The 24,671-nt window shown below is 39.5% G+C and overlaps 1 protein-coding gene across 2 annotated transcripts in view; it reads right to left on the bottom strand.

Annotated features, from left to right (window-relative positions):
- Positions 1-24,671, bottom strand: part of LOC118642523 (regulator of G protein signaling 7 binding protein) — a 90,543-nt gene that overhangs the window by 23,656 nt on the left and 42,216 nt on the right. The window contains exon 3 of one of the 2 annotated variants that reach the window (XM_036280354.1): positions 8,286-8,416. In XM_036280354.1, the coding sequence (XP_036136247.1) occupies positions 8,286-8,416 (131 nt within the window). Of the gene's footprint in view, positions 1-8,285; positions 8,417-24,671 lie in introns of those variants that run through there. The other variant, XM_036280356.1, reaches the window with a different exon arrangement.

Below are 24,671 nucleotides of genomic sequence, written 5' to 3'. Positions count from 1 at the left end.
TTGTGTGGACATTATCCCAGTGTTGGAAGGCCAGGAAAAGCTTATTCCTATAGGAAGTCCCATCTAAATTATGACCCGAAGAAAGTATAGGGGTAGGCCAGGTGAAGGGGATAGGTATGGAGTGGGGTAGTATGGGTAATCTGTTCCAGGCAGAGGGAGAAACTGGAAAGAACTTGCAAGTTCAGGTTCCTCTAAGTAGTTCAAGATGCCTTGAGTGTGGGAGGGCAGAGTATGGGGTGAGGGGCAGGTGAGGGGCTTGCTGGTGAGCGATGAGGCTGAAGAGGATAAAGTGTCATAGTTCATAGATGTTCTTCTAAGCCACATAAAGGAGTCAGCAGAGAAGCACCCCAAAAACCTGGGTAGTGGCCCACTTGAGTTCTTCCACAGCTTCCCCCTTTGACCAGTTGTTCTTAGAATGGCACACCTGTTCTCTAATATCAGGTGGGCTGTTAGGAAAGGGACCAACCTGCTTCCAAATGCTATCTTCAAGTCAAAGTTTTACTTCACCCAAGAAAGTGAATATGAATTTAAAATCATTTCACTTCTCATTATGCCATGAACAACTCTGTCCCCTGAAAAATCAATTTCAGGCCTCAGTGAACAAATATTTGCTTGGATAGGGGCGGAAGGTAGGGAAGAAGGAGCGCTTCTCGAGCGCCTTGAAATCGCGCCAGGAGCTTCACCGCTGTTTGGAACTAGGACATCAAAAAGTTGGTCACTTTTCTCAGGGCCTTGCAAAGCTTTCTGCCTCCAGCTCCTTGGGGACTGCCATGTATTTTTAGCCTGTTTATGGATAATATAACAGGCATGTTTGAGGAAATGTTAAGGGAAACCACCCATGAAGCACATACCAGTTTGGAAGGCTGGTTATTCTTATATGCGTGAGAAATAGTCTGTTTTTCAGGGGAACAAAAACACATCTGGTTGTGGGACAGCCTTCAGAGCACCACGGAGCACCCCCAGCCTGAGGTTCTAGGCACTGCCCTGGGGGATTGGGCTGGGGTCATTTATTTAGAGTGGGGGGGTCTTCTTTACACTCGGCTCTACAGACCTCTTTCCTTCTCCTGATCTCCGATTTCTCCCATCCTCTGTCTTCTCTTTTCTCTTTCTCCTCCCTTTCCTTCTTGCTTTCCCGCCTGTCTCTAGCCTTCCAGTGACAATGGGAAGTGAGGTCATAGACACTGTCATTTTTGGAGGCCCTGAGTTTGGCCTCTAGTGTTCAGCAAAGTCAATTGTATTCATTTACGTAAATTCCCCCCAGAATCAAAACAAAACAAACCAGTCTTCTCTGAGCTAATAATGTATCTGCACACTATCATTTCCTTGATGGCAGGGGCAAATTTCCTATGTCCTTTGTCCCCTGACACATTATCTGCTATGATACTCTGCCCAGGGAAGGCTTTCGGGACAGTTTCATACTGACCGTGAAAACAAAATGATCATGGGCTGCATGAGATACATGGAAGCTTATCCAAATATTTATTCTTACTCTCATGCATTTTCATAACTGGTAGGTATTTTTAATTCCATGCCCTGTGTGTGTGTGTGGGGGGGGGGGGGGGGTGAGGGGTGGGCAGGGAAATGTAAGCTGTTTGTTAAGTAACCCACTTTTCTTTTACTTTCTTATTTCTAAAAAACATGTAATTTAAATAGAAATAAGTTACATTAATTCAGTTGTTTATTTATGTGAAGAAATAGTTTCAAATGCTTTTCTATATTGCAGCAAGAAGTTTTTCACAGTGCCATAAAACACGTAGCAGAAAATAATAATTATATTGCACACAGAGCTCCATTCTTGCCCACACACTGGGAAACAAACAGCTGCCAATTCAGAAGAGACAGAACCCTCACGGCACTGCAGCCCCATCCCTGCTCCCAGAGCAGCAGCCCCTGCGGGGGCGTCACGCAGGCGAGTGGGGACGCGCAGGCCCCTCGCAGCACAGGGAAAGGGCAGACAATGGACAAGATGGATTTACTGTACAATTAATTAATTGTTGCGTTCCCATAATGGGATGTAAGGCTAAATCGTGTTCCTGTTGGAGCATACGAATGGTGAACTTTTTTTCTTTGGTTAATCCTCACCCAAAGATATTTTCCCATTGATTTTTAGAGAAAGTAGAAGGGAAGGAGGGGGAGAGACAGAGACGAGACAGAGAGAAGCATCGATGTGAGAGACACATTGATTGGTTGCCTCCAGCACATGTCCCGACCAGGATAAGGATTGAACCTGCAACCCAGGTTCGTGCCCTTGACTGGGAATCAAACCTGTGACCCTGAGGTGTGTGGGCTCATACTCTAACAACCGAGCTACCCAGTGAGGGCACATTTTATTTTATTTTACTTTACTAAGGATAATCGTTTCTTAAAATTAAACTTCTTTACCCAAAGTAAAATATTTTATAAATCATTAAATGATCTATGGAATTAACTTTCCCTCCCACATTAAAAGTAACTCCCTGAACTTTGTGTTATTTTGGTAAGAAATTAAATACAGTGGATTTTATCTATTAAACATGGTATTTTGAAGTATGTACACTAATCATTGAAACAGCCAAATCTGTGGATTAAATTCAACCATAGTGCTACCAGTCTTCATTTATCTCTTTGGTATGTTCTCTGGCGCTACTCCAGTGCAGCTTAGAGGGGAATGGTCTGCTGCGGAAGCAGACTCCCAAACTCTGCCGTGGGAGCACTGTGCGTGTGACCTTGGACAAGTTACCTCCTTCAGTCTCAGCTTCTTCATCTGTAGACTGGGGGAAATGATGCTTAAGGATAAAATGAGGTGACGTGTATAAAGCAATTCGAAGGTATGTAATCAGTGGAGGCTATTATCATTCCTTTCATTCCACCGCTCAGCTGTCTACTTTGACAAAAGGTGATGGATATAGTGTCCTACTGTTTGGTATATGAAGACGTGAAGATAGAATAATAACAGATGATTTTAGATCACCATCTAAACCACCCTTTAGATTTCAGAAGTTGGTCATGTTTATATTCTTTAAACAGTGTGTGTTCTGATCTTGGGCCCTTTGCATGATGCTGATATTTCTGAGGCTGCTTCCTCTGTCATTGAAATCTAGGTTAAATGCTATCTCCTCAGAGAGTTTGACCATCTCTTCTGAAACACCCAGTCATGATGACATCACCCATTCTATTTTCATTGTTGACATTTCACTTATTGGTATTTGGGATTTTTAGAACATTTTTAAAAATTATTTCTTTGCACTACAAAGGGATTGTTTCAGCTCGATTGCTGCACCTACAGCTCTGCCTCACACACGCTCGGTGCTCAATAAATATTTGTTCAAACAGCGAATACATGTTTCCACTCAGATTTGAATTATAGTCTATTTTAAGATTTATTCTGCTTCATTTCTTCTAACCTACAGTTCTATTTTAGTATCAACTGCCTTATTACATAGGAAAAGAATAAGGTCTTTACTTGTGGCTATATTCCATTTCTGTCTTCACGTTGCTTATTTCTTTTATTGGCACGGGTCATTTCCTTTTCTTAATGTAAGGCTGAACACACTGGAGTCTTGACTGTTCATAGTCTGTTCTTTGTCTGAAGTTCATCCTGTATTTTGCTGGATAGTGGTTCATTAATTTCTCATTAGAGCCTCTTGAGCCCTCAGCTCCCACTAGATTTTGAATTAAGATTTTTCAACTTCTAACGTTTTTCTCTTTTCCCCCTTCTGTGATTACATTTCCTCTGCATATTTTGTCTCTGGGTTTATCATGGTGACATACTGCAGGGAGAGAACACCTTATTTTGGGGGGGAGAATGGGTATGCCCTCAAAGGACCTGAGGACTGTTCCGCAGTAAGCTGTGGCAGGAGGCAGAGCAGAGGCAGAGGTGGCCCCTGACAAGCAGGTGAGATGCAAACAAAGGAGGAAACAGCAAGGTCACCGTGAAGGGGAGCTGCATGGAGTGTCTGTCCTCTCTGCTCCCTTCCGCACGGGAATGTGGCCAGTGCTGAGTGAATGGGGACAGAATGTGAGAGAGAAGCAAGCATGGCTACCAGAGCAGGATCATTCAATTCCTTCAAAACCAGGCTCCACTTTCTGCCAACGGAGCGAATGAAACCTGCAATCTCATTTCATCTGGTGGCAGGAAACGGGTATTAACGGTCAATGTGATACATGAACTCACTTATGGGAAAAGATTTTCTACTGACCTAACTGTGAAGAAGTAAGAGCAACAATTTCTCACTATAAACATAGAAATTAGACTTTTCCAAGTAATGTTCCAATCTACAACTTAAAATGTGAGACTATGAAACTACAGAATGTCTAAAATTATTCCCGTCTGTCATTTTCTTGAGACAAACAGTTTTTCAGAACCACACTCTGCATGGGATAACCCAATGCCCTTTATTAAATGTGGATTTTACCTCACATTTTGATAATTTAATTTAATCATGTTGGCCATAAAGAAAAAAGAAAATCATTTTAGTACTATTTTTCTTCATTTCTTTGGCAGTAGCATGATGTTGTAAAGTATAAAATATTTCTAAGTAATAGATTGTACCAATAAAACTTATGAGACAGCAAAAATTCAGAAGCATTGTATATGCAAAAAATATGAAGATCCACTAAATATATTGTTGAGGACTCAGGGTAATTATGATTTGCTTAATTGGAAGAGGAAGGACAGTTTTTATTACTAAATTCATGCTCACTGCAGGAACTTTAAAATGATTGAGGCTTATTTTTTCCAGAAAGAAACCATACTCTCTGTGTCTGCAGTGACCTTATATGCCCTCCAAAGAGGAAACTCATGACTACTCAATGCCATAGAGAAATGAAAATGTGATACACGATACTTGCTGGACCTCTGGTGGCAGCCAGGGAGGTGATTAGACATAAAAATAACTGTGAAGCAATTTGGTTTCAGCATTTAACCTCAAAGAAAACTTGATCAGAGATTCTTACTGAGCCAAACTTAATGATTCAAGAACAATTCCTTTTCTTTTCTTGATTGAAAAGAAATAGTAAAGGAGAGGGGAATGGCCAACTGGTAACAGAGGATAAAATTAGATAACCTGAAAGTTATCAAAACACCAGTTTTCATATCATTAAAAGAAATATATCAGAAAGGGATCCTAAGCAGAAAGAAATTTCAAGTGTTACAGGCTAGAATGGAATTCGCTGTTCCCTAAGACTCGAAGGACTATTTGATATCTCACTCTTCTCTCCCTCTCCCTCTCCCACTTCCTCTCCCTCTTCCACTTCCTCTCCCTCTTCCACTTCCTCTCCCTCTTCCACTTCCTCTCCCACTTCCTCTCCCTCTCCCTCTCCCTCTTCCACTTCCTCTCCCACTTCCTCTCCCTCTCCCTCTCCCTCTCCCACTTCCTCTCCCTCTTCCACTTCCTCTCCCTCTTCCACTTCCTCTCCCTCTCCCACTTCCTCTCCCTCTTCCACTTCCTCTCCCTCTTCCCCTTCCTCTCCCACTTCCTCTCCCTCTCCCTTTCTCCCTCCTTCTCCCTCTCCCTCTCCTTCTTCCTCTCCCTCTGCCTCTCCCTCTCCCTTGCCCGGAAGATGGGAGGCACAGGGATAAATCTGTAGTAACAAGGGTTAGAATTGATGGTGGCCTAAGAGTGGACATGGACAGAAGATTAAAGAGATGCTTAGAAAAGCTAACAATCAACTAAATTATAAATTATTGAATTTGAGTTTTAAGGTAGTAGAATTTAAGAATGACTAATATTTTGCAGTTGGCTTATAAATATGTGTTAAATCAATGAATAAAAAAAGAAAGGTTTATGACAGCTATTGGGTGATTGGTGGTGCATTGATTTCTTGGAGGACTTAGTGAGGTCATCTAGATAGGCCCCTTCCCTAGCCTAAGGCCACCTCAGAGATACCACTGTATCAGGTATATTCTTTTTAGAGTTGTATATAAATTAAGCACTAGAGCAGGGAGCAGGGTTTACTATTTTTAAAAGAAATGAAAGGGAAGAAATCAAGTCAAATGCTGACAATGAAGACAAAAGACAGTGAAGATCAAATGAGCTGATCAGTTCAGAGGTGATGAGCTTTTTTTATTTGGATGCTCAAGACCAAATACAATAAGGAAGAGATCTTGATGGAAGAACCCTTTTACTTTTACACAGAGCTAGTAGATAAAAGTTTTCCTTTCAAAAGTCAATGATGACAAGACACAAAATAGGAGTAGATGGCAGAAGGAGACCAGGTGGCAAACCAAGAAGTTACAGCAAAGTGGCGTGAGAATGAGGGTCACTGGGTGTTAAGGACATGTCATCAACAAGGGAGATTCCAGTGGCAACACGGGCATGAAATATTGTAGGTATAGCCAGTGCAGACCTGGAGAAAAACTACCAGTCTATTCAACTATGCTTAAAAAGAATGAAAATCCTATACTCTATATGTGTGTGTATGTGTGAATGCATGTGTGTGTGTGTGTGTGGGGGGGGGTGTATGTGTGTGAGAGAGAGAGACAAGTAGAGACACTGGGCCATGACAACCTGTTTGAATGTCATCAGTGTGTGTGATGTTCAATTTTTTGATTAGGCTTCAGGAGAGTCAAAAGCTCATCTCTCTAAACATATTCACTTGTATTAGTAACAGAAGTAAAGACAGAAACTCTTAAAAGGCCAGCCTTTTTTCTTTCATGCAAAATAAATAAATAAACAGCATTCATATATGAAGAAAATGATCTTTTTTTGGATCACAGCATAATCCTGTTTTTATTTTTTATTTATTTATTTTTTTATCCTCACAGAGGACATTTTTCCATTTTTTGTTCAGATAGAGTGCAAGGGGGAGAGATAGAGAAACATCAACATGAAAGGGACACATCTAGTAGTTGCCACCTGCACAACCCAACCAGGGCCAGGGACAAACTGCAGCCAAGGTACGTGCCCTTAGCGGGAACCGAACCCGGGTCTCTCTGAACCACAGGCCGACACTCTAACTACACTACTGAGCCAAACTGGCCAGGGCCCATAATTCTGTTTTTAGTCTGGCTGTGTCACACGCATGAGTATACATAATATTTGCTTTTTACAAATACTTTATCATGTCATTTAGTCCCCCTCAAATTGCAAGCTCATTTGATTTCAAATCTCTACTTTGTTTCTTCACCTGAAATGTCTTTTTCCTTCCCTACGTGAACCCTATCTTCACAACTCCGCTCAAGTGCCACCCTTTCTATAAGATTTTCCCTGAGTATTAGTTTCTTGACCTTTTTCCATCTCTGAATTTAAATCATAAGCAAGTACTTCATTCTATGTGCCCTCTATGTATTCTCCTGAGTTCAAGCATAAAATGTTTGCCTTCAGGAGGTTCCCAATAAATTATTGTTTGATGAATTAGTGAAGAAAATATAGGTTCAATCCTCCAGTAATGGAACTTTTGGCTTCCTCATAGCATTCACCCCATTCTGCCCTCTCATCATGTAATAACCAGTGGCTGGGTGGGGTTGACCCTCTGCTAGTTCCAGGAATGGGCCTTGATTGCCTAAACCAGTCTGTATAATTCCATCTCTCTGGCTACAGTGATTGGTTCAAGTGCAGAACCACAATCTGACCTGGTCCAATCAGAATGAAGCTTAGAATGTTTGCTAGTCTGTAGTAGGGAGAAGCTCTGTTTTTTTTTTTTTTTTTTTTTTATGGATCCTGTGATGTGTAGATGTTATTACTAAAACTGTTGCAATCAGTTTGCTAATGTGGGGGCAGGCAGCCTGCAGGTAAAGCCAGGAGAAGGCAGAGCATCACTGAGAACGGGAGTTAGTAGTCTAGTCGAATCATGCTGAAGCTACCACCGCTGTTGGAGGCTTCAGACATTTCAGCCAATGTACTCCTTTTATAGGTTAAGCCTGGTAATGAGATTTTCTATTACTAATAAGCCTCTCTATTGTTTGCTGAGTTTTCCCTATTTTTAAATCTTTGGGGTACAATATGTAATTTGTCTTCTTGAAACCTAATTCATTTAGGGAAATACACAGCAGCATTTACTAGCCTAGCAAGATCATTATGTATTTTTGATGCTTATGTCGATTCTAATCAAAGTCACGCTCACAAATGGTTAAATAATAAATTGAGAACTGTTTCTACCATAATTTCTGTTCAAGACGATCAGTGTTCCTATGCATTTAGAACTGATATTGACTTCTTTTATTAATTTATATCAAATGTTTCCTGAACATTTACTTCCATTCTAATGGTGTGTAGATGGACATAAAATGCATGTAGGTGCTTTGCAAAAGATGAGCTTTTGTTTAACATTCCTCAGGGTGATGGCAACATATTAAATGCAGATACCTTTTCGATGAAACTGAAGAGACCCCAGCAGACATATGGATTTTAGCATCTCTGTTGTGTACATTTCTAAGCAGCACTGCAGCTGGATATAAAGCCGACAGATTTCTGGATGGATCTCACCATCTTCTGGGCTGCAACAAAATGAAAGAGAAAAGCTGTGAACACTTTCAGGGTTTCACTCATCAGCCATTTGCCTTAGCCCTGAGAGGGGAAAAGTGCTCAATAACGCTTCCTTAACGCTTTGAGTCTAAAATTTAGGACTTACTGCTTTCAAACCAATGACCAATATCATGGTTCTTACATAAGTGTCTTTCTGACAGCTTTTAATTCTGCACCCCGCCCCTCAGCAGCAGATTTCTGCTGAGAGATTAAAATCACAAACATTTTAAGTAATCGAAAATATCAGATATTTTCAATTTAACTATTGGGATAAATTCAAAAATATATTTAAACCATAAAAATATCCTAGCTTGCAAGAAGAGATTAAAAACTCTTATTTTCAGAGAAACAAATGAAGAGCTATTTAATTGCCAGTGATGAGATTGTTCTTTAATATTGAGACCCCAGCATAATATGATTAGAGAATCAGGTACAAATTATATTTATGAAGGGCTTTTGTCTCAGTCTAAAGGATCTCCCTTTATTGTTTACTAGGGTTAATTTATGAGAGGACAAATTATTTTAATGAAAAAATAAAATTTTCATGAAAAAAAGGGAAAAGTAATACAATTCTAGTAATTATGCTTAACAATCTTCTAGATAAACACTAAACTTATGTTTTAAAATTTATCGTAAAGTTCTTGAGCCTTTGTCTGTTAATTACAATAAAATGTATAAATGTGAATATGATAAAACATGAAGTGGTCACTTTTATTTGCAGGCAAATTACCATGTGTTGAATAAAGTGAACTAAACAAAAGGGATCACGTTTAGAGATAGATTTGAAATGGAAGAAGCCTAAAAGTGAACTCTGTCAATTGTCCTAATATGTTATCTTTAGATTTATCCCCATTCATCAAAAACACAGTAAAATCTGAGAGATAATGCAGTGTTGGGATTTGATTCCTTTGCAAAGTGGGTCAGTGGCAACATGTCTGGGGTGATTATTAGGAGAAAAAAATTGTGGCTTCAATTTTTAAGTTCTAAAATCACAGTAAAAAGAATTTGTATTTACACAGCACTTTGCAATGACAGTTTTCATTTTCAGTACTTGTTTAGTAAATGAGCCAGTGTGTCTAACTCTGTGGCTTATGTAACACAAGCAAACGCAACACTCTTTGCTTCGGTGCCAGTGATGTGCACAGTCATCCTATGTCTTTCCTGTGTCAGAAAGAACAAATGTGTCTCAAAAGAGCTTATATGTAAAATGTGAAAAATTAAAGATTACATTATTTTCTCATTTGTGTCTTGTGGGTCCAGCCCTAGGCCAACATTGGAATCAAGTAGATCTTTGGTGAGAGTTCCCAGATTTAGTTTCAGAGCTTCCTCCATAGGTGCCTTCCACCCTCAGGCTGTTCTTCCCCTCCCTCCACCACACACACAGCATCTCATCATTTCTTAGCATCTCAGCCTTTCAAAAGGTCTCTGACTGTATCCCCTCCCCTCATGGCCCTGCTAGAGTCTGAAGGGATAATGGCCGTTAATGGTTTGTGCAATCAAAAGTCATCCTGTATATTACCTGGTAACACATTGCTTTTGATAGAAAATTTTGAAGACAGTGTCTCATCCCAAAGGTAGGTCAGAGGAAAAATATTTTAAGGTAGGCAGGTCTTTTCTGTGCTGCTGCTTTGTTCCAGTCCTAGCTGCCTATTTCAACTATGCATGGCATTGGCCCTGGGGGCTTATATGCAGATTTTTAAAATTATTATTATTCTTGATTTTAGAGAGAGAGAAAGAGAGAGAGAGAGAGAGAGAGAGAGAAACATGAATGAGAAAGAACATCGATTGGCCACCTCTTGCATGTCCCCCCTGGAGACCAGGCCCACAACCTGGCCATGTGCCCTAACCAGGAATCAAACTGGCGACCTCTTGGTGCATGGGTCAATGCTCAACCACTGAGCCACACCCTATAATAAATCTGTTGTATGTATTGCACATTTGATGAGTGGGACAATTAGCCAGTACAATCATTCCAAGCCATGGAATATTCTTCTTTTCAGAAGTATAAAATATGTGCCTAGTGGCTTAGCTCCCAAAATATGCAAACCTCATATAGAGATGAAATTTCATGTAATTTAAAGAAATGCCTACCATATTAACATATCTTCAGAGCCAGTATATTTTTTTATTATTTTATAGCTAGACAGAGAGAGAGATAGAGTAATGTATTAAGTACTTCTGTAAAAAAGCAAATTAAGGCAGAGATTAAAATGCCTAATTCATAGCATTTCCTCCGGTGCCGTCTCCCTAATGCCTCTGTAACCAGTGGCGATTCCAGAACCGTGCATTTCACTCTCTCTGTTACGGGAAAGAACTAAATAGGTGCCACCAGAAATAAAATCTGCCAAACAAAAATTACTTGCTGCTAAAGTTGCATTACAAATTTCCTGGTTAAAAGCTTCATGCGTATGTTCGTAGATTATCCTTTGATATCTTGGAAAATTGAAATGTAGATGCAGAAAGGAACTAGTTACAGAGCAGTGGCACAGTCATCTTTCCTGCCAGAGTTTCCTGATGCCTTGACCAGTTTACATTAGCCGCGAGACTTGCATATTTAATTTCTTCCACCTAGAGCACTACACGGTATTACTAATTACTAAAGGTTCATTAAAAGGCAAATCGTCACATGGGTTATAATATGTCTAATTTTATAAACAGTGAACTGAAATACGTTTTTGAGAAGCATTAAGAGAGTTTAGGTTATTTTCATAACACCATGAGCAAGAGTCAGAGTGTGGAGAATGGAGGAAAAGCAAAGGAAACAGCAATTTAAAAGCTTGGAACTCCTTGGGGATAAAAGAGAAAGCCTAAGAACATTTACATTAACATAAAATTAGGCCTATGGACTTCCCCCAGCAACTGGCGGCAGCTTAACTTGGAGGTAACTTGACCACATATTACTGAGACTTAACCTACAATGATTCTTTCTTCTTAAAGCTTAGGTCTGTGAGACACTCCTGAGGTGACTGATGCTCACTCAATTTGGTCAAGGAATTTTATGAGTTAGTGACTAGGTTGTGATTATTTTTTAGGAGCACAAGTCAAGAGCAAAACTGATCATTTTGATCATTTTGAAAGCCTCAGTATTAATCGGAAACCACTCTAAAAATGAACTTCAATAATAGTTCGGCAATTTAGAGCTCAAGTTGAATGTAAAAACATTTGAAATAGCTGACAAAGTATGGCTCTTTCAATAAATTATTTAAGAATGAGAATTATGATTTAAAGTCTTAATCACACAGCTTAAGAAACCTGAACCGACACAGCAATAGGGGTACCTGTGTATGGATATTGCCTCAGTCATCCCTTGATTATGGAAACACTTTTTACTGTGGAGATTCTTATTCTGTAATTCAAAAGACTGGCCACGCCAAATATCAGTGACAGTGTGGAGCAAGAGACTCTCATGCATTGTTGGTGGGGGCTAAAATGGTACAATTCCTTTTAAAATAGTTCTGAAAGTTTTTTATAAAACTAAACATACACCCGCCCTATGACCTGGCAATTCCATTTCTAGGTAATTACCCAAGAGAAATAAAAACGTTCACAAAAAGATCTCTATAGGAGTCTTCACAGTAGTTTTATTTAGAATAACCCCAAACTGGAAATAGGCCAGGTGTCTGTCAAGAGGAAAGTGGATAAAGAAATTAGTGTAGTTCTACAGTAGAGAGATACTGAACAAATGAAAGGGGTAAACTCCTGATACACGAAACAACACGGATGAATCTCAAAGACAAGATCTTGAATGAGAAAATCATTAACACAAAAGAGTAAATACTATATGACACCATTCATATGAAGTTGTAGAACAATTAAAACTAATCGATAGTGACAGATACTAAAACAGTGGTAGGAGGGAACTGACTGGGAAGGGACATGAGGGAGGGAACTTTCTGGCTGAGAGTAGATAGAGCTTTGAGATACATGGGTGTACACATTTGGCAAAACTTATTGAATGGTACTTTTAAGAGTTGTGCATTTGATTATATGAAAATTTTATCTAAAAAAGAGAACCATAAGCAAATATTGAACTCTGGTTAATGATATGATGCTAAACTATTTAGGGGTGGAGTTGACTGATGTCTGCAACTTCAGAAAAATAATATGAATTTCTGGTTGGACAGAGGGATGAACAGACAGGTAGATGTGTGGCAAAGCAAGTGTAATAGAATGTTAATTGTAGCATCTAGGTGATGGGTATTTTCTTGATGTCCAAGGGTTTACATTTCCCTAATTTCATGGCATACATTGAACAAAACAACGGAGAAGCTTTATGGCTAGTGAGGTCAAGTTCAAGAGTGAATATATTAGGAATTTTAGCTACGAAATGCCTTGGCACTGTCTGCTTCTTTGTCAAATTTGCCAGACTTTGGTGTTCTGTGCTAATAGCTTTTGGAAAACCATCAAAATGCTTGTTGTTTTGAAAGTCTTTCCCTAATGTAATGGTTTATATATTTAGCTGAAGGAAAAAACATAATAAAAGGAAAATGGGTTCTGCAGTCAGAAAACTTAGCTCTAAATATAGATCTTACTGCTTAGAATTGTGATCTTAGGAAAACCACTGTAACTTCTCTGGGCCTCAGTTTCCTGAGCTGTGAAGTAGGGATAACGCCTGTTTGGGCTGAGGTGTTTCAAGGTTGTCGCAAGGATCAAATGGGGCCATGTGTGGGAAAGAAGTAAAAACTGTGAGAGGTGGACTGCAATCCATTTTAACACGTGCAAGTTGTGTTTACTTAGCTTTATGCTTGTGTAGTGTCTAGTTTTAAAAAGTATCTGCTATTTTATAACATTTTTTATCTGCTTACTGCTCCCAAATATGAACTTTATTTACATAAACATGCCATTAGGCTGAGAAGAATAGGTGTGACCCACCGACAACCATCAGCATTTCAGACTTCAGTGATGACATAAACACTCGAGGTTTGTCAGCTGGCAGAGGCAAACCAGAACCCCTGTTGCAGCCAGTGTAGCCAAGCTTTTCTTTTCCCGATCAGTTCTGTTGTTGGCTATTCAGCCAAATGGCAAGGAAAGATTCCAGAAGCCAAACAGGGAGGAAAGGGAGTCAATGATTTACCCGAGGATTTTGATCTCTAGGATAGCTCTTCTAATACCACCTGGGGTTTCCTCTCACCTGGATTCCACTTATAAGTATATACACTAATTCTGTGCCAAATTCAGTGCCAGCTTCAGAGTCTAGCCTTCACATGGTTTTCTTGAAGTAGACTTCTCAAGGTGGCCCCATGAGTGTACGTAACCAATGTACGGTGAGAGGACAAAGAGGGCACAAATGTGAGTGTGCGTGTGACCCAGTTATTATTTTAGGTTTCAAATTCATTCTTTTTTTTTCTTTATTGATATTAGAGAGAGAGAGATAGAGGGAGAGAGAGAGAGAGAGAAACATCAATGAGAGAGAACATCGATTGGCCGCCTCCTGCATGCCCCCTACTGGGGATTGGGCCCACAACCTAGGCATGTGCCCTGACCGGGAATCGAACAGGTGACCTGTTGGTGCATGGGTCGATGCTCAACTACTGAACCACACCGGTCAGGTGTCAAATTCACTCTTAAAGGCAATTACAGGGTCCATACAAGTTCATAAACACAGAACATATGTCAGATACCTACTAAATGACTATACTATTTTACACCAAAATAAGCAATGGAATAAAAAGAGATGCCTAGTTAGAAGAAATAAAAACAAGACATTTTTCAAGGTACCTATAGGTATAATAGTTGAATCTCCCTGTGTCTCCATTTTTCTCATCATCTTCTTCTAGCGAGTTTTTATGAAAGTTGTGTTTTAGGTGGAAATTCCTGTATTTTCTTCAGAGAGAGTCATGGCAGGTCTGGTTCCCCCAGGAGTCTTTGAAGGAATAATTGCAGTAACCCCCTCACTTCACAGCATGTTCTTCCATAAGAACATATGGCTGTGTGACCTCCTTATCACTGCACACCAGTCAGGGATCAAACTCTGCCCTGGAGCTGTTCGGGGTCAGTCAGAAATGAAAGGACTTGTAGCAGGAAAGTGAAACTTAAATGATCTTTTGGTCCCTACTTTGAGTACCTTTATGCAAAGCAACTAAGTTCAGAGGGGCCAGCCTAGTTCATGGTTTAGGGCCATATTAGTTATGGCCCTCATCTCCCTGTTACTTTTGTTTTATCCTGGGCAGGACTTTTGACATTGCCCCCTGACCCAGTTGGGAGAGTTGATAAATAATGGGGAGCATCACTAAGCAGCTTATTTTTTCCATTTAAAGAGTAAAAACTATCTTTAAACAGATTTAAACACTTAAAAAATTAATAGCCATCAGTTTCCTGACATTGTGATACTTATAATAAAATAAGACTAAAAATATGACTATTGAATTATAAATCATCTCTTATGTATCTTAAAAGTTACTGATTAAGGCATTACTGGGGAGAATTGGGACAAGGTGGTGATTTTTCGGGCAATTCTGAGACTTCCTGGGACTTTCTCAGGGCATTAGAGGTTGACAGAGTTGATGGGGTGCACAGCATGTCTTCTTTCTCTTGGTGCTTGAAATTCATGCTTATTGATCAGGAGAAAATGACCCTTTACATATAAGGCACTATTTCTTCTATCTCCAAAGTAAAATTTCCTTCTTATTCTGTCTTGGCCTCTTCCCTCAGCCTTCTACCCTTTGTGGCTCAAGGGTCTTTCAGCCCTTCCTTTTTCCCCTCTGATTCTCTCAATGTTTTCCTCTTTATGATCTACTGTTGGGAGTCCTATGGAGCCTGCAAACAGCCCATTGGGTCCTGGTCTACCTGGGGTTGTGATTCTCATAGCCGGCAGACAAAGGCCTGTGGCTGATGCAGTCTAGGTCTTAGATTCTTGAATCTCTGCTGGGGTGACAATCAGCACCATTGGCTACATGGGTAGAACGCAGCCCTTTCCCACGGGCTATCGCTAGGATCTGTTTGTGTTTATGTATTTATATTAAAGAAGCATATATCTATTCCCACATTTTAACCTGGAAATACTTTTTGCCTCTAAAATAAAGATTTTCAATCTCTGATGCTTATTATTTGTGCCTGATACCAATGATCTTTTCTTTTCTTTTCTTACATTTTAGTGTTCCAATGATCTTTAAAGGTTAATTATCATTCAGTTATCATGTAATACACCAGAAAGAATTCAACTCATTTATTTTCAATATATTTAAAGTCTAGGTCATTAACTGCAGCATGCAGTTCATTTCTGCTTTTATCCACTGGGATTTTAGGGCTCAATATCTTGAACTGTTGGTTTAGCTAAATGGTGCTTAGCCCTTCATTCTTAATTATGTCATTAAGTTCCGTGATGCTGTATTTCTCTTTAGCTGAAGCTACAGCCTTCATCAATATTGCTGAAACAATGACACTTTTAAAACAACATGAGATAACTGGGCAGACCACATTGAACTTATTCAATGAACCCAAAAGAGAATTCCTGATAAAAAACAAATGTCCTCATCTCCTTTTACTATAACAGCACAAAATGTTGATCAATACTTGTCAAACCCATCACGGTTGCAATGCCAATGGCTTCCTCTTACAGGTGATACTGTTTACAGCAGCAACAAAAGACCAGGAGAGTTCAAAATATGGCTAACACAGGCCTGCAATTCCATTTTTTTTTTTTTATCCTCACCCGAGGACATTTTTCCATTTTTTGTACAGACAGAGTGGGAGGGAGAGAGAGGAAGAGAGAGAGTGAGAAACATCGATGTGAAAGGGACACATCGAGTGGCTGCCACCCGCACGACCAACCAGGGCCGGGGACAAACTGCAACCAAGGTACATGCCCTTAGCGGGAACCGAACCCGGGTCTCTCCGGACCGCAGGCGGGCGCTCTAACTGCTGAGCCAAACCGGCCAGGGCTGCAATTCCATTTTTTAGACCCATTAAGCAGTCTTTAAGCAGAAAGGCTGTTTGGGCAGGGTTTAGGGTTGGGGTAGAACAATGGCCTCTGTTTAACATATTAATAATGATGGAAAACACATAGAACTTCAATGCTACTACTTTAGCTCTTTGGTTCATTCTTTAGTTCATAGGAAGGGTTTAGAGAAGAGTTCGAACTGTTTTAGCATTCTGCAGTTTACTATTTCAGCTTCAGACTCCTACCCAACACTAGAGGTTCTTTAAATATTATATCTAATAGGATTCTGTGGTGTTATTCTGCCATTCTATTGGCATGCAATGAAAATCTGTATTTTTTGCATAACTGAAAAGAGGACACTTTATGCCAATATGGAAATGTGCATTTCTAGACAGATGTAAGAGCTATTTTCTACAAAGAGGCAAACAGCTTTATGCGAACAGAACAAACCAGTATCTGTGTACATGGAAAGTATCATATTCCACCATGAGTTTTTTTCACTGGCCTATAAATTCCTCAAGGCCAGCAGGTTTAATTTGTTTATCTCTATAACCTGCAACATTTAACAGATTGTCTAATACACAGTAGGTGTTCAATTAATTGGTTCCCAGGGTGCTTTTAAAAAGTAATTCCTGTGTGATGTGTGGAGCTGGAAGGCTGGGGTTACGTTTCACCATCAGGGATGGGTTTCTTAAGAGTTTCTTTTCATTCAGCCCTATTTTTTTTTTTAATGCATACTAACAGATATCTTATTCAGAAAAGTAAAAGAGAGGAACAGATGACATACAAATACCAGCAATATTAATTATTAAGCTTTTGGTACATTTCTTCCCAGATTAATATCCCCAGGAGTGGGACGTTTTACCCATTATGTCTGTTTCCTAAACCAAGCACTTAGTACAGTATCTGGCTCACCGAAGGCTTCACTTCGTGTTTGTTGAAATGAATCAAACTGAACGTTCAAGGCTGACCATGTGCTATCTGCTCTGTTCTCTAAGGGCAAGGCTGTCCAAGCCCGTGAAATAGCAACGGTTAATCTGACTACAGGGAAGAGAGTCCATTTTCTTGCAGTTCACATTTTCTCAAAGAAGGAATAAATATTAACACAAAGGCCACTTTCCAACCTGCACAATGAAGCATAAGTGTGGTCCATGTCAAACAGTTCCGGGTTTATTATTTCCTGATTGCATGACTTACGTGTGACCTTGGGCAAATTTCTTAACCACGCAGTGACTCAAATACTAAACTGAAATAATAATAGCTACTTTCTATGAAAAGATTTAAGTGAAATAATAGATGAGAGCTATATGGTCATAACAAGCCCAGATGAATGGCCAAGTGTTCTAGGGAGGTGACTGCGTATATTATATTCAGACATCCTTATACCTTCGTTACAGGCTTTAGTCTTACTTAATCATTAATTCACATAGTATTTATTGATTTCCTGCTGTTCGCAAAGGGTGAATTTTGAAAAGAAAAAGAAGAAAGTGTTTGTTTTTCTGGAACCCTTTGTAAGAGTTCATTGAAACTCCCATGGTTACCCTACGGTGTTTTTATTTGATGATAACATATTGTAAAGTCTCCTTTAAGACAAATTAATTTTCCTCAACACTGATAGAAATCTTGCTGTCTTTTATTCCTTCCTTGGTGTGGTATCATTTTACTGCTATCAAGTTTTCAACTAAATGGCTCTGCTGTGGAGAGCTACGTATAATTTTTTCTTTGTTTCTTAAGAATGAAGTATAATGTGCCATGAAGTGACCCGGAATAAAAGAACTCTGTACCTCTGCCAGTTGTTAGCTCCGGAACAGAAATAGCTCTTCCAGGCAGACGGACGTATAGGCAGGAGGAGATAATGATTAACAAATGTTTAGGTCAGCTTCAATAGAAGCATTACTTTTGATTTTCAAAATAACATAAATTATGTAAGATCACTAGTCCTTCTCTAAGGGGGAAACATGGTTGATGAACTTATTGACAAAGGATTTGAGGGTAGAAACCCGTTTTATTTCTTGGCATTTGATTCAGCAGCAGCAAAACACGATATCGCTAACATTCACTGAGAGGTTACTGAGCACCAGATACCATGCTAAGTAAGCACTTACCTCATTTAATTCTCACAGTGAGTCCATGAAGTAGTTACTGTCTTTATCCTTCATTTACAGATCACAGGAAATGTGGCTTAAGAGAAGTTATGGAGCTTCCTCAAGGTCACACAAATAGTAAACAGAATGATAAGACTCGGACCTATATTTATGCTTTCAAATGTTATAAAATGTTGCCATAACGTGTTCAGGAACTGAACTATGTTAATCTCTTTGTTCATGCATCCAATGCAGATATTGACAGCATACTTTATGTAAAATATGGTGCTAGGAATGAAATTCCTTTTCCTACTTTTACTTTGTTGAGCTCTTAAATTATTGTGGCTTAAAAATAGGCCCTACTCTGTCCTGGCTGGTTTGGCTCAGCTGTTAGAGCATCAGCCTGTGATCCAGAGAGACCCAGGTTCAGTTCCCGCTAAGGGCATGTACCATGGTTGCAGTTTGTTCCCGGCCCTGGTTGGGTTGTGTGGGTGGCAGCCACTCGATGTGTCCCTTTCACGTCAATGTTTCTCTCTCTCTCTCTCTCCCTCCCACTCTATCTGAACAAAAAGTGGAAAAGTGTCCTCAGGTGAGGATAAAAGAAAAAAAAAAAAGGCCCTACTCTTAGTTCCTTCATTTTTCCATTTAGAATAAATGTATACTGGTATTTCCAGCCTAGCTCAGGGAAATGCTTGGCACACAGGGAGCGCAAGTGTAGAACACAGGAGGCACACGGGGCCTGCGCAGGCTGGTCTACGTGGGGGCTGGGGGGAATTGCTGGGATCCCTCCACCTCAGCAGAGCAACAAGAACGGGCAAGGGCATGGTACAGCCTGCACATAGAACCATCTTTCTAGCTCTCGGCCCCCTTCTCTGATTGCACAGCAATGAGGGAACTGAGGGGAGGGGGACGTGCCACTGATGCTGTTCATGGGACATGATTATGATAATTCTGTTTTTGCCAGCAAACACGTCCAGGATGTAATGCAGAGGACTTTTTTTTAAAACCTCTGCACTGGGAATGTGAGAGTTTCCTGCACAAATGAAGAAATAAACACTACAAAGCATTAGTTGCAAAGCATTTTACAAGAGAGCAGAGAGATAAATATGCAGGAGTGGGTAAAAGTAGGTTTGTGGTTGTTTGTATGGAAAAATAATACAATAATTAACAAATAATAATATAAGAATGAACTCTGTTTCACATACAACTGTAAGCCTGCTTTTGCCCACCCCCGTATTAATGCAAATATGACATTGTTGGTGACTAATGGCTCAGCTGGATGTAGAGCACAAGAAGTTTTAAATGTTAGTCTTCAAGCCCTGTCCGTTCAGCTCAGCAGTTAGAGTGTCAGCTAATGGACCAACAGGTCGCAGGTTCGATTTGGGTCAAGGACACATACCTTGGTTGTGGTCCATCCCCGGCCCTGGTTGGGGTCATACGGGAGACAACCACATCAGTCCCTCTCCCTCCCTCTCACTTAAAAAAAAGGCATTGGGCCTTAAAAAAATGTTAGGGTTCAAACTTTGTATATCATGCATCCCTCTCAATAAAAGAATTAAACATGTGCTCCTAATATACAACATGTATTTGTTGGTAAATTTTTCTTATGCAGTGATACTAACACATTGAGTATATTAATAATGTACAAAAAGAAATTAGAAAAGGAGACTATAAAACACAAAGTTATAATATCTTCTTTCAGATCATCTTGCACACATTACTCTGAAGCCCACAGGCTTAGATTGGAGGTTCTCAAACTTTAATGTACATTAGAATCACTTAAAAGGCTTGTTAAACCGCAATGCTGGGCTCGGTCCCTAGAGTTCTAATTCAGTGGGTTGGGGCTGGGGCCTGATCAGTTGATTTCTAATAAGTTCTTAGCTGACCCAGGAACCATACTTTGAGAAGCAGTGGGTTAGCCTAGTACAGCCATACCCTGTAGGGAAGGCATCTAACATCTAAAGGAATGAAGCAATAATGTTGGCATGTCAGTAGTAAGGCTATTTAAAGCAGATGACCCTATGGAGTGACACCAAATTATAACACAGAGCTAATTCCATTAAGCAAAAGAATAGCTTCAGTATACATCCAAGTACATTCTAGGCACATGGAGGAAAAAATGCTGTCAGATGACATTCAGGATTCATATTAGGGAAATCCTAGTAAATAGATCCAAACCCACACCTTGGCTCAAACTCAGGCAGATGGAAGAGACCATGGGAGGCTCCAGGACAGCAGTGATATGACACCCCGCATGCCAGGCATCCCCTAGAAGCCCAGCATTGCTCTGCAGATTCTTCTGAGGGACCTCCTGGGGGTTGTGCATTCAACTTGCAAATCGATTTGGTTTGCACCCCAGGTTTTACTGGGCAAGGTTTGACCCTAATCTTTTCAACATTTTGTTTTAAAAGTTTTGCTTCATTTTGGCCTCCTTTTATTTCCTGTCCTTGAACTCATGTTGCAACACTCAAATATAATCTGACAGTTTATTGTAAATCAAAGGAAATGCAGCAACACCTACTTTACAGATTAGTACATGAGTTAACCAACAGCCCACACAGTGAGACGACTGGAAAGTGGGACTGTTCTGGACAAGGGCAAGGGCAAGGGCAATATACTCCGAGGCTCTGTGCCTTCTGCTCTGAACAAATCATCTAAGGGTGCTTGTTGGGAAGCAAGTGGGAGAGGCAGAGAATGCTCAAAGGCACATCCAGCTCACACTGCTAAAATTCCAGAGATCCACAGCAGATACCCGGTATGCCTACAGCAGACGAAAACCACTTGGAGAAGCTTGGAGGATGTAAGACTGCCGCATCAGTGGGGCCCGCAGTTTCAGTGGAAAAAATAAAGGCAGCCCCTGTCTGTCCTTGTTAAAAGTAGAGATCCTGGCTGTGCTCTCTGGACCTGCTGCAGAGAGAGCTTGTACCCGGGGTAGGAGTCATCGTTCAGCAGAGTGTAGCAGCGAAATTGGAAAAGTTGATCCAAGCAGGAAGTGGAAAAATAATAGAAAGAAGCCTGGCCGACAGTAAAACAGAGGGAGAGGGCCAATGGGGAACAAATCTGTTTGGGTATGTGTGGGAACTGAACCACATTTCACTGGTGGGAGGTTACCCTTGCCGGCTGGCTGCTAGACCATTCTGTCCCAAGGATTTAGGTGGACAGGAATTAATTTCAGTTTAATTTTTATACTACCATTTCTCTCTGTCTTCGTTTTGTTTTTGTTTTAAACTGAGCAGTTCCACATTTTAAACAATCCCATTCATTTCCTAAGTGCACTACTTAGACTACTGTGTGCTTAAGTTACATTTCCAAGCATGAATGTGTGATGTCTCCAAAGAGATATGCGCAGAAATCATTTCTATCTTCTGTGAATTATGAAATGCAGTTTCCACTGCAATTTAAACATGTCGTCTAATTAAAGATACAAATCTTGAAATGTTTTTCTTCTTTCACTGCTGTATCGCTGCTTTTATACACACACACACACAGATTTTTTTTTCTTTTTTTTTTTTTTAGGTCAAGCACACAGTGTTCTACCAGAAAGGAATAATGCCAAGTAACAATAATAGCAGGGATAAAGAAAAATAATCACTCAGTCTACATGGAGCCAAGAAGAAGACAACAAAGAGTAAGAAGTTTTAGGGCAATTTCCTAAACAATAAGCGATATTATATTTGTTTTTTTGAAAATGATAAAATAATGTTATGACAATATTAAAATCATTTTTAGATGAAAAGTAAATTACCCCCAAATCCTACATTTTAATATATCTAAGTTAACTTTTGTGACAGATTTTCCAAACTGTGATCATCTGGATATTTACTTTCATTCAATTGAAATGATTGTAGGCCTATTTTGTGTTCTTCTTTTTCTTTTTGTTAACTTATGACATTATCATAGATAATTTCCCATTTTAAATAATTTCAACATAGTAAGCCCTGGCAGTTTGGCTCAGTGATTAGAGCATCGGCCCACGGACCAGAGAGTCCTGGGTTCGGTTCCTGCTAAGAGAGTGTACCTTGGTTGCAGTTTGTCCCTGGCCCCAGCTGGAGTCGCGTGGGTGACAACCACTCGATGTGTCTATCTCACATCGATGTCTCTTTCTTTCTCTTCCTCTCTCTCTTCCCCCCACTCTATGTCAAGATAAATGCAAAAATAATAATAATAATTTCAATATAATAATACAGAAGATAAACAGGAAACTCACAAGAAAGGAAATAAGAAAGGATAATAAATACATGACTAAATACTCAATCTCATTAGTAATCAGGGACATGCATATTTAAAGCATTGAGATATATTGTTTCATACCCATTAGATTAGAAAAATAAAAGACTAAAAATACCAAGTGTTTAAGAGGAGCTGGAACAATGTACAATGGGGAGGTCAATTGATACAACCATTGGAGAACAATTTGAAGCATCAAGTAGAATGGAGATTGTGCACACTCAACCACCCATCAGTTCTGCTCTGTCTGTCCTGTAGAGCTGCACTGTTCAGTAGAACTTCCTGTGGTGATGGAAATAGTCCTCTGGCTGAGCAGTATGGTAGCCAACAGTGGCAGTAGTTTTTGAGCATTTGAAATAAGATAATGTGACTGAGGAACTGAATTTTTAATTTAAATTCTGTAAATGTAAATGTCTATACTTCTAGCAATATAGAAGTATTCCAATATTACCACAGAATTACTGGGACTGATGTAATCATTTAGACATTTTGCTAATGAACCAGGTGGAAAATACTATATATTGTTTTACCATGTGGTTTTTAAACTATTAACAGAATTAAATATTTTCCCTCATGTTTGTTTATTTCAGTTGTGTGTCCATATGCTTTGTCTATTTTCAGCTAAAGTCTTTGTTGTAAATCCCAGGCAATAGATACTACAAATTTTATAGATTCCTCAATTTCTTTCTAATTTGTATCTCCTAGAAGTTTAGTATAATCTTTGCCATTTTATTTTCTAATAAGCATTAAAATATTTCTGCATTTATACTTACAGTTTCTCATTTAAAAGATAAAACAACTTTATTATAGGTACAAGTATGGAAAAACTAAACTACTATTAAAATAATAGAAGGAACCCTCGTCTGTTTGGCTCAGTGGAGTGTTGGCCCACTGACTGAAGAGTCATGGGTTTGATTCCCGGTCAGGGGCACATATTTGGGTTCAGGTTCAATCTCTGGCCCCACTGGGGATCATGTGGGAGGCAACCAATTGATGTGTCTTTCTCACATCAATGTCTCTCTCTCTCTCTCTCTCTCTCTCCCCCTCCCTCCCTTCCTCCCATTTAATCTAAAAATCAATAAAAAAATATTCTCGAGTGAGGATTAAAACAACAACAACAAAGAAAAACACAAGAAAGATGCAAACAGTGAATTGCATTGAGTAAAACAGACAAATATGCATAAAGTATAAATAACTCATTCGGTTCATAAGGAAATAGTTAACCAAGAAGTGAAGGAAAATGTATTGCTCATTTATGGAGTTGGTTCATTTACTTTTAATCTGCTACACATTTTATTCCATTGTTATCTGGCTTGTATTTTTGTTGTGGAGAAACCTACTTTAAGTTTAGCCATAGTTCCTCTGTAGGTAATGCTTTTTCTCTCTAGTTGCTTTTAAGATCTTCCTATTTCCTTGCTGTCCTGTGACATCATTCTATTCTCTCTATTTTTCCTTTCTGAAACACTTATTAGAAATATGCTGGCTGTTCCCATTCTAGTCTTCATGTCTTCTCAACCCCTCTTTTATATTTTCTATATTTTCCTTTGTTGCATTTCTGGCATTTCCCTCAGACCTATCATCCAACTCCCCCCGCCCCCTTTTTAGCTGTGTATATCTATCGTTTTCATTTTAATGATTATATTTTCTTCATTTTGGAATTTCTTTGTGTTCTTCTCCAATTATGCTTGGTCTTTTACATATTCTCTTTTGTCTCATTTTTAAATTCTTCTTCTGTGTCTTTAACAATTTAAGATACACGCTAGGTCATTACCAGGTGATGTCATTAACTAGAGCTCTTGGAGACTTAAATCCTACTGTTTATTTTTCATGTTTATGCTTACCTTTGCTGTTTTTTTTCTATATGTTTTATAATTTAAGCTTGAAATCGCATATTCAGCAGGACTTTGTAGATTCCTGAGAAGTACTGCTTTTGGACTATAGTGGCAATGTAAAGCATAGTGATAATTTCTTAGGAGGTCGAGCCAAGCAAACATCCTAGTTATCTCCTTGTGCTGGAGGTACATTTTACTCAGACAG

This window comes from Molossus molossus, unplaced genomic scaffold (assembly GCF_014108415.1).
Source record: "Molossus molossus isolate mMolMol1 unplaced genomic scaffold, mMolMol1.p scaffold_m16_p_3, whole genome shotgun sequence".
Classification (NCBI taxonomy): Eukaryota; Metazoa; Chordata; class Mammalia; order Chiroptera; family Molossidae; genus Molossus; species Molossus molossus.
Note: the sequence above shows the minus strand (reverse complement) of the source record. Positions and strands in the feature narration are given on the sequence as shown.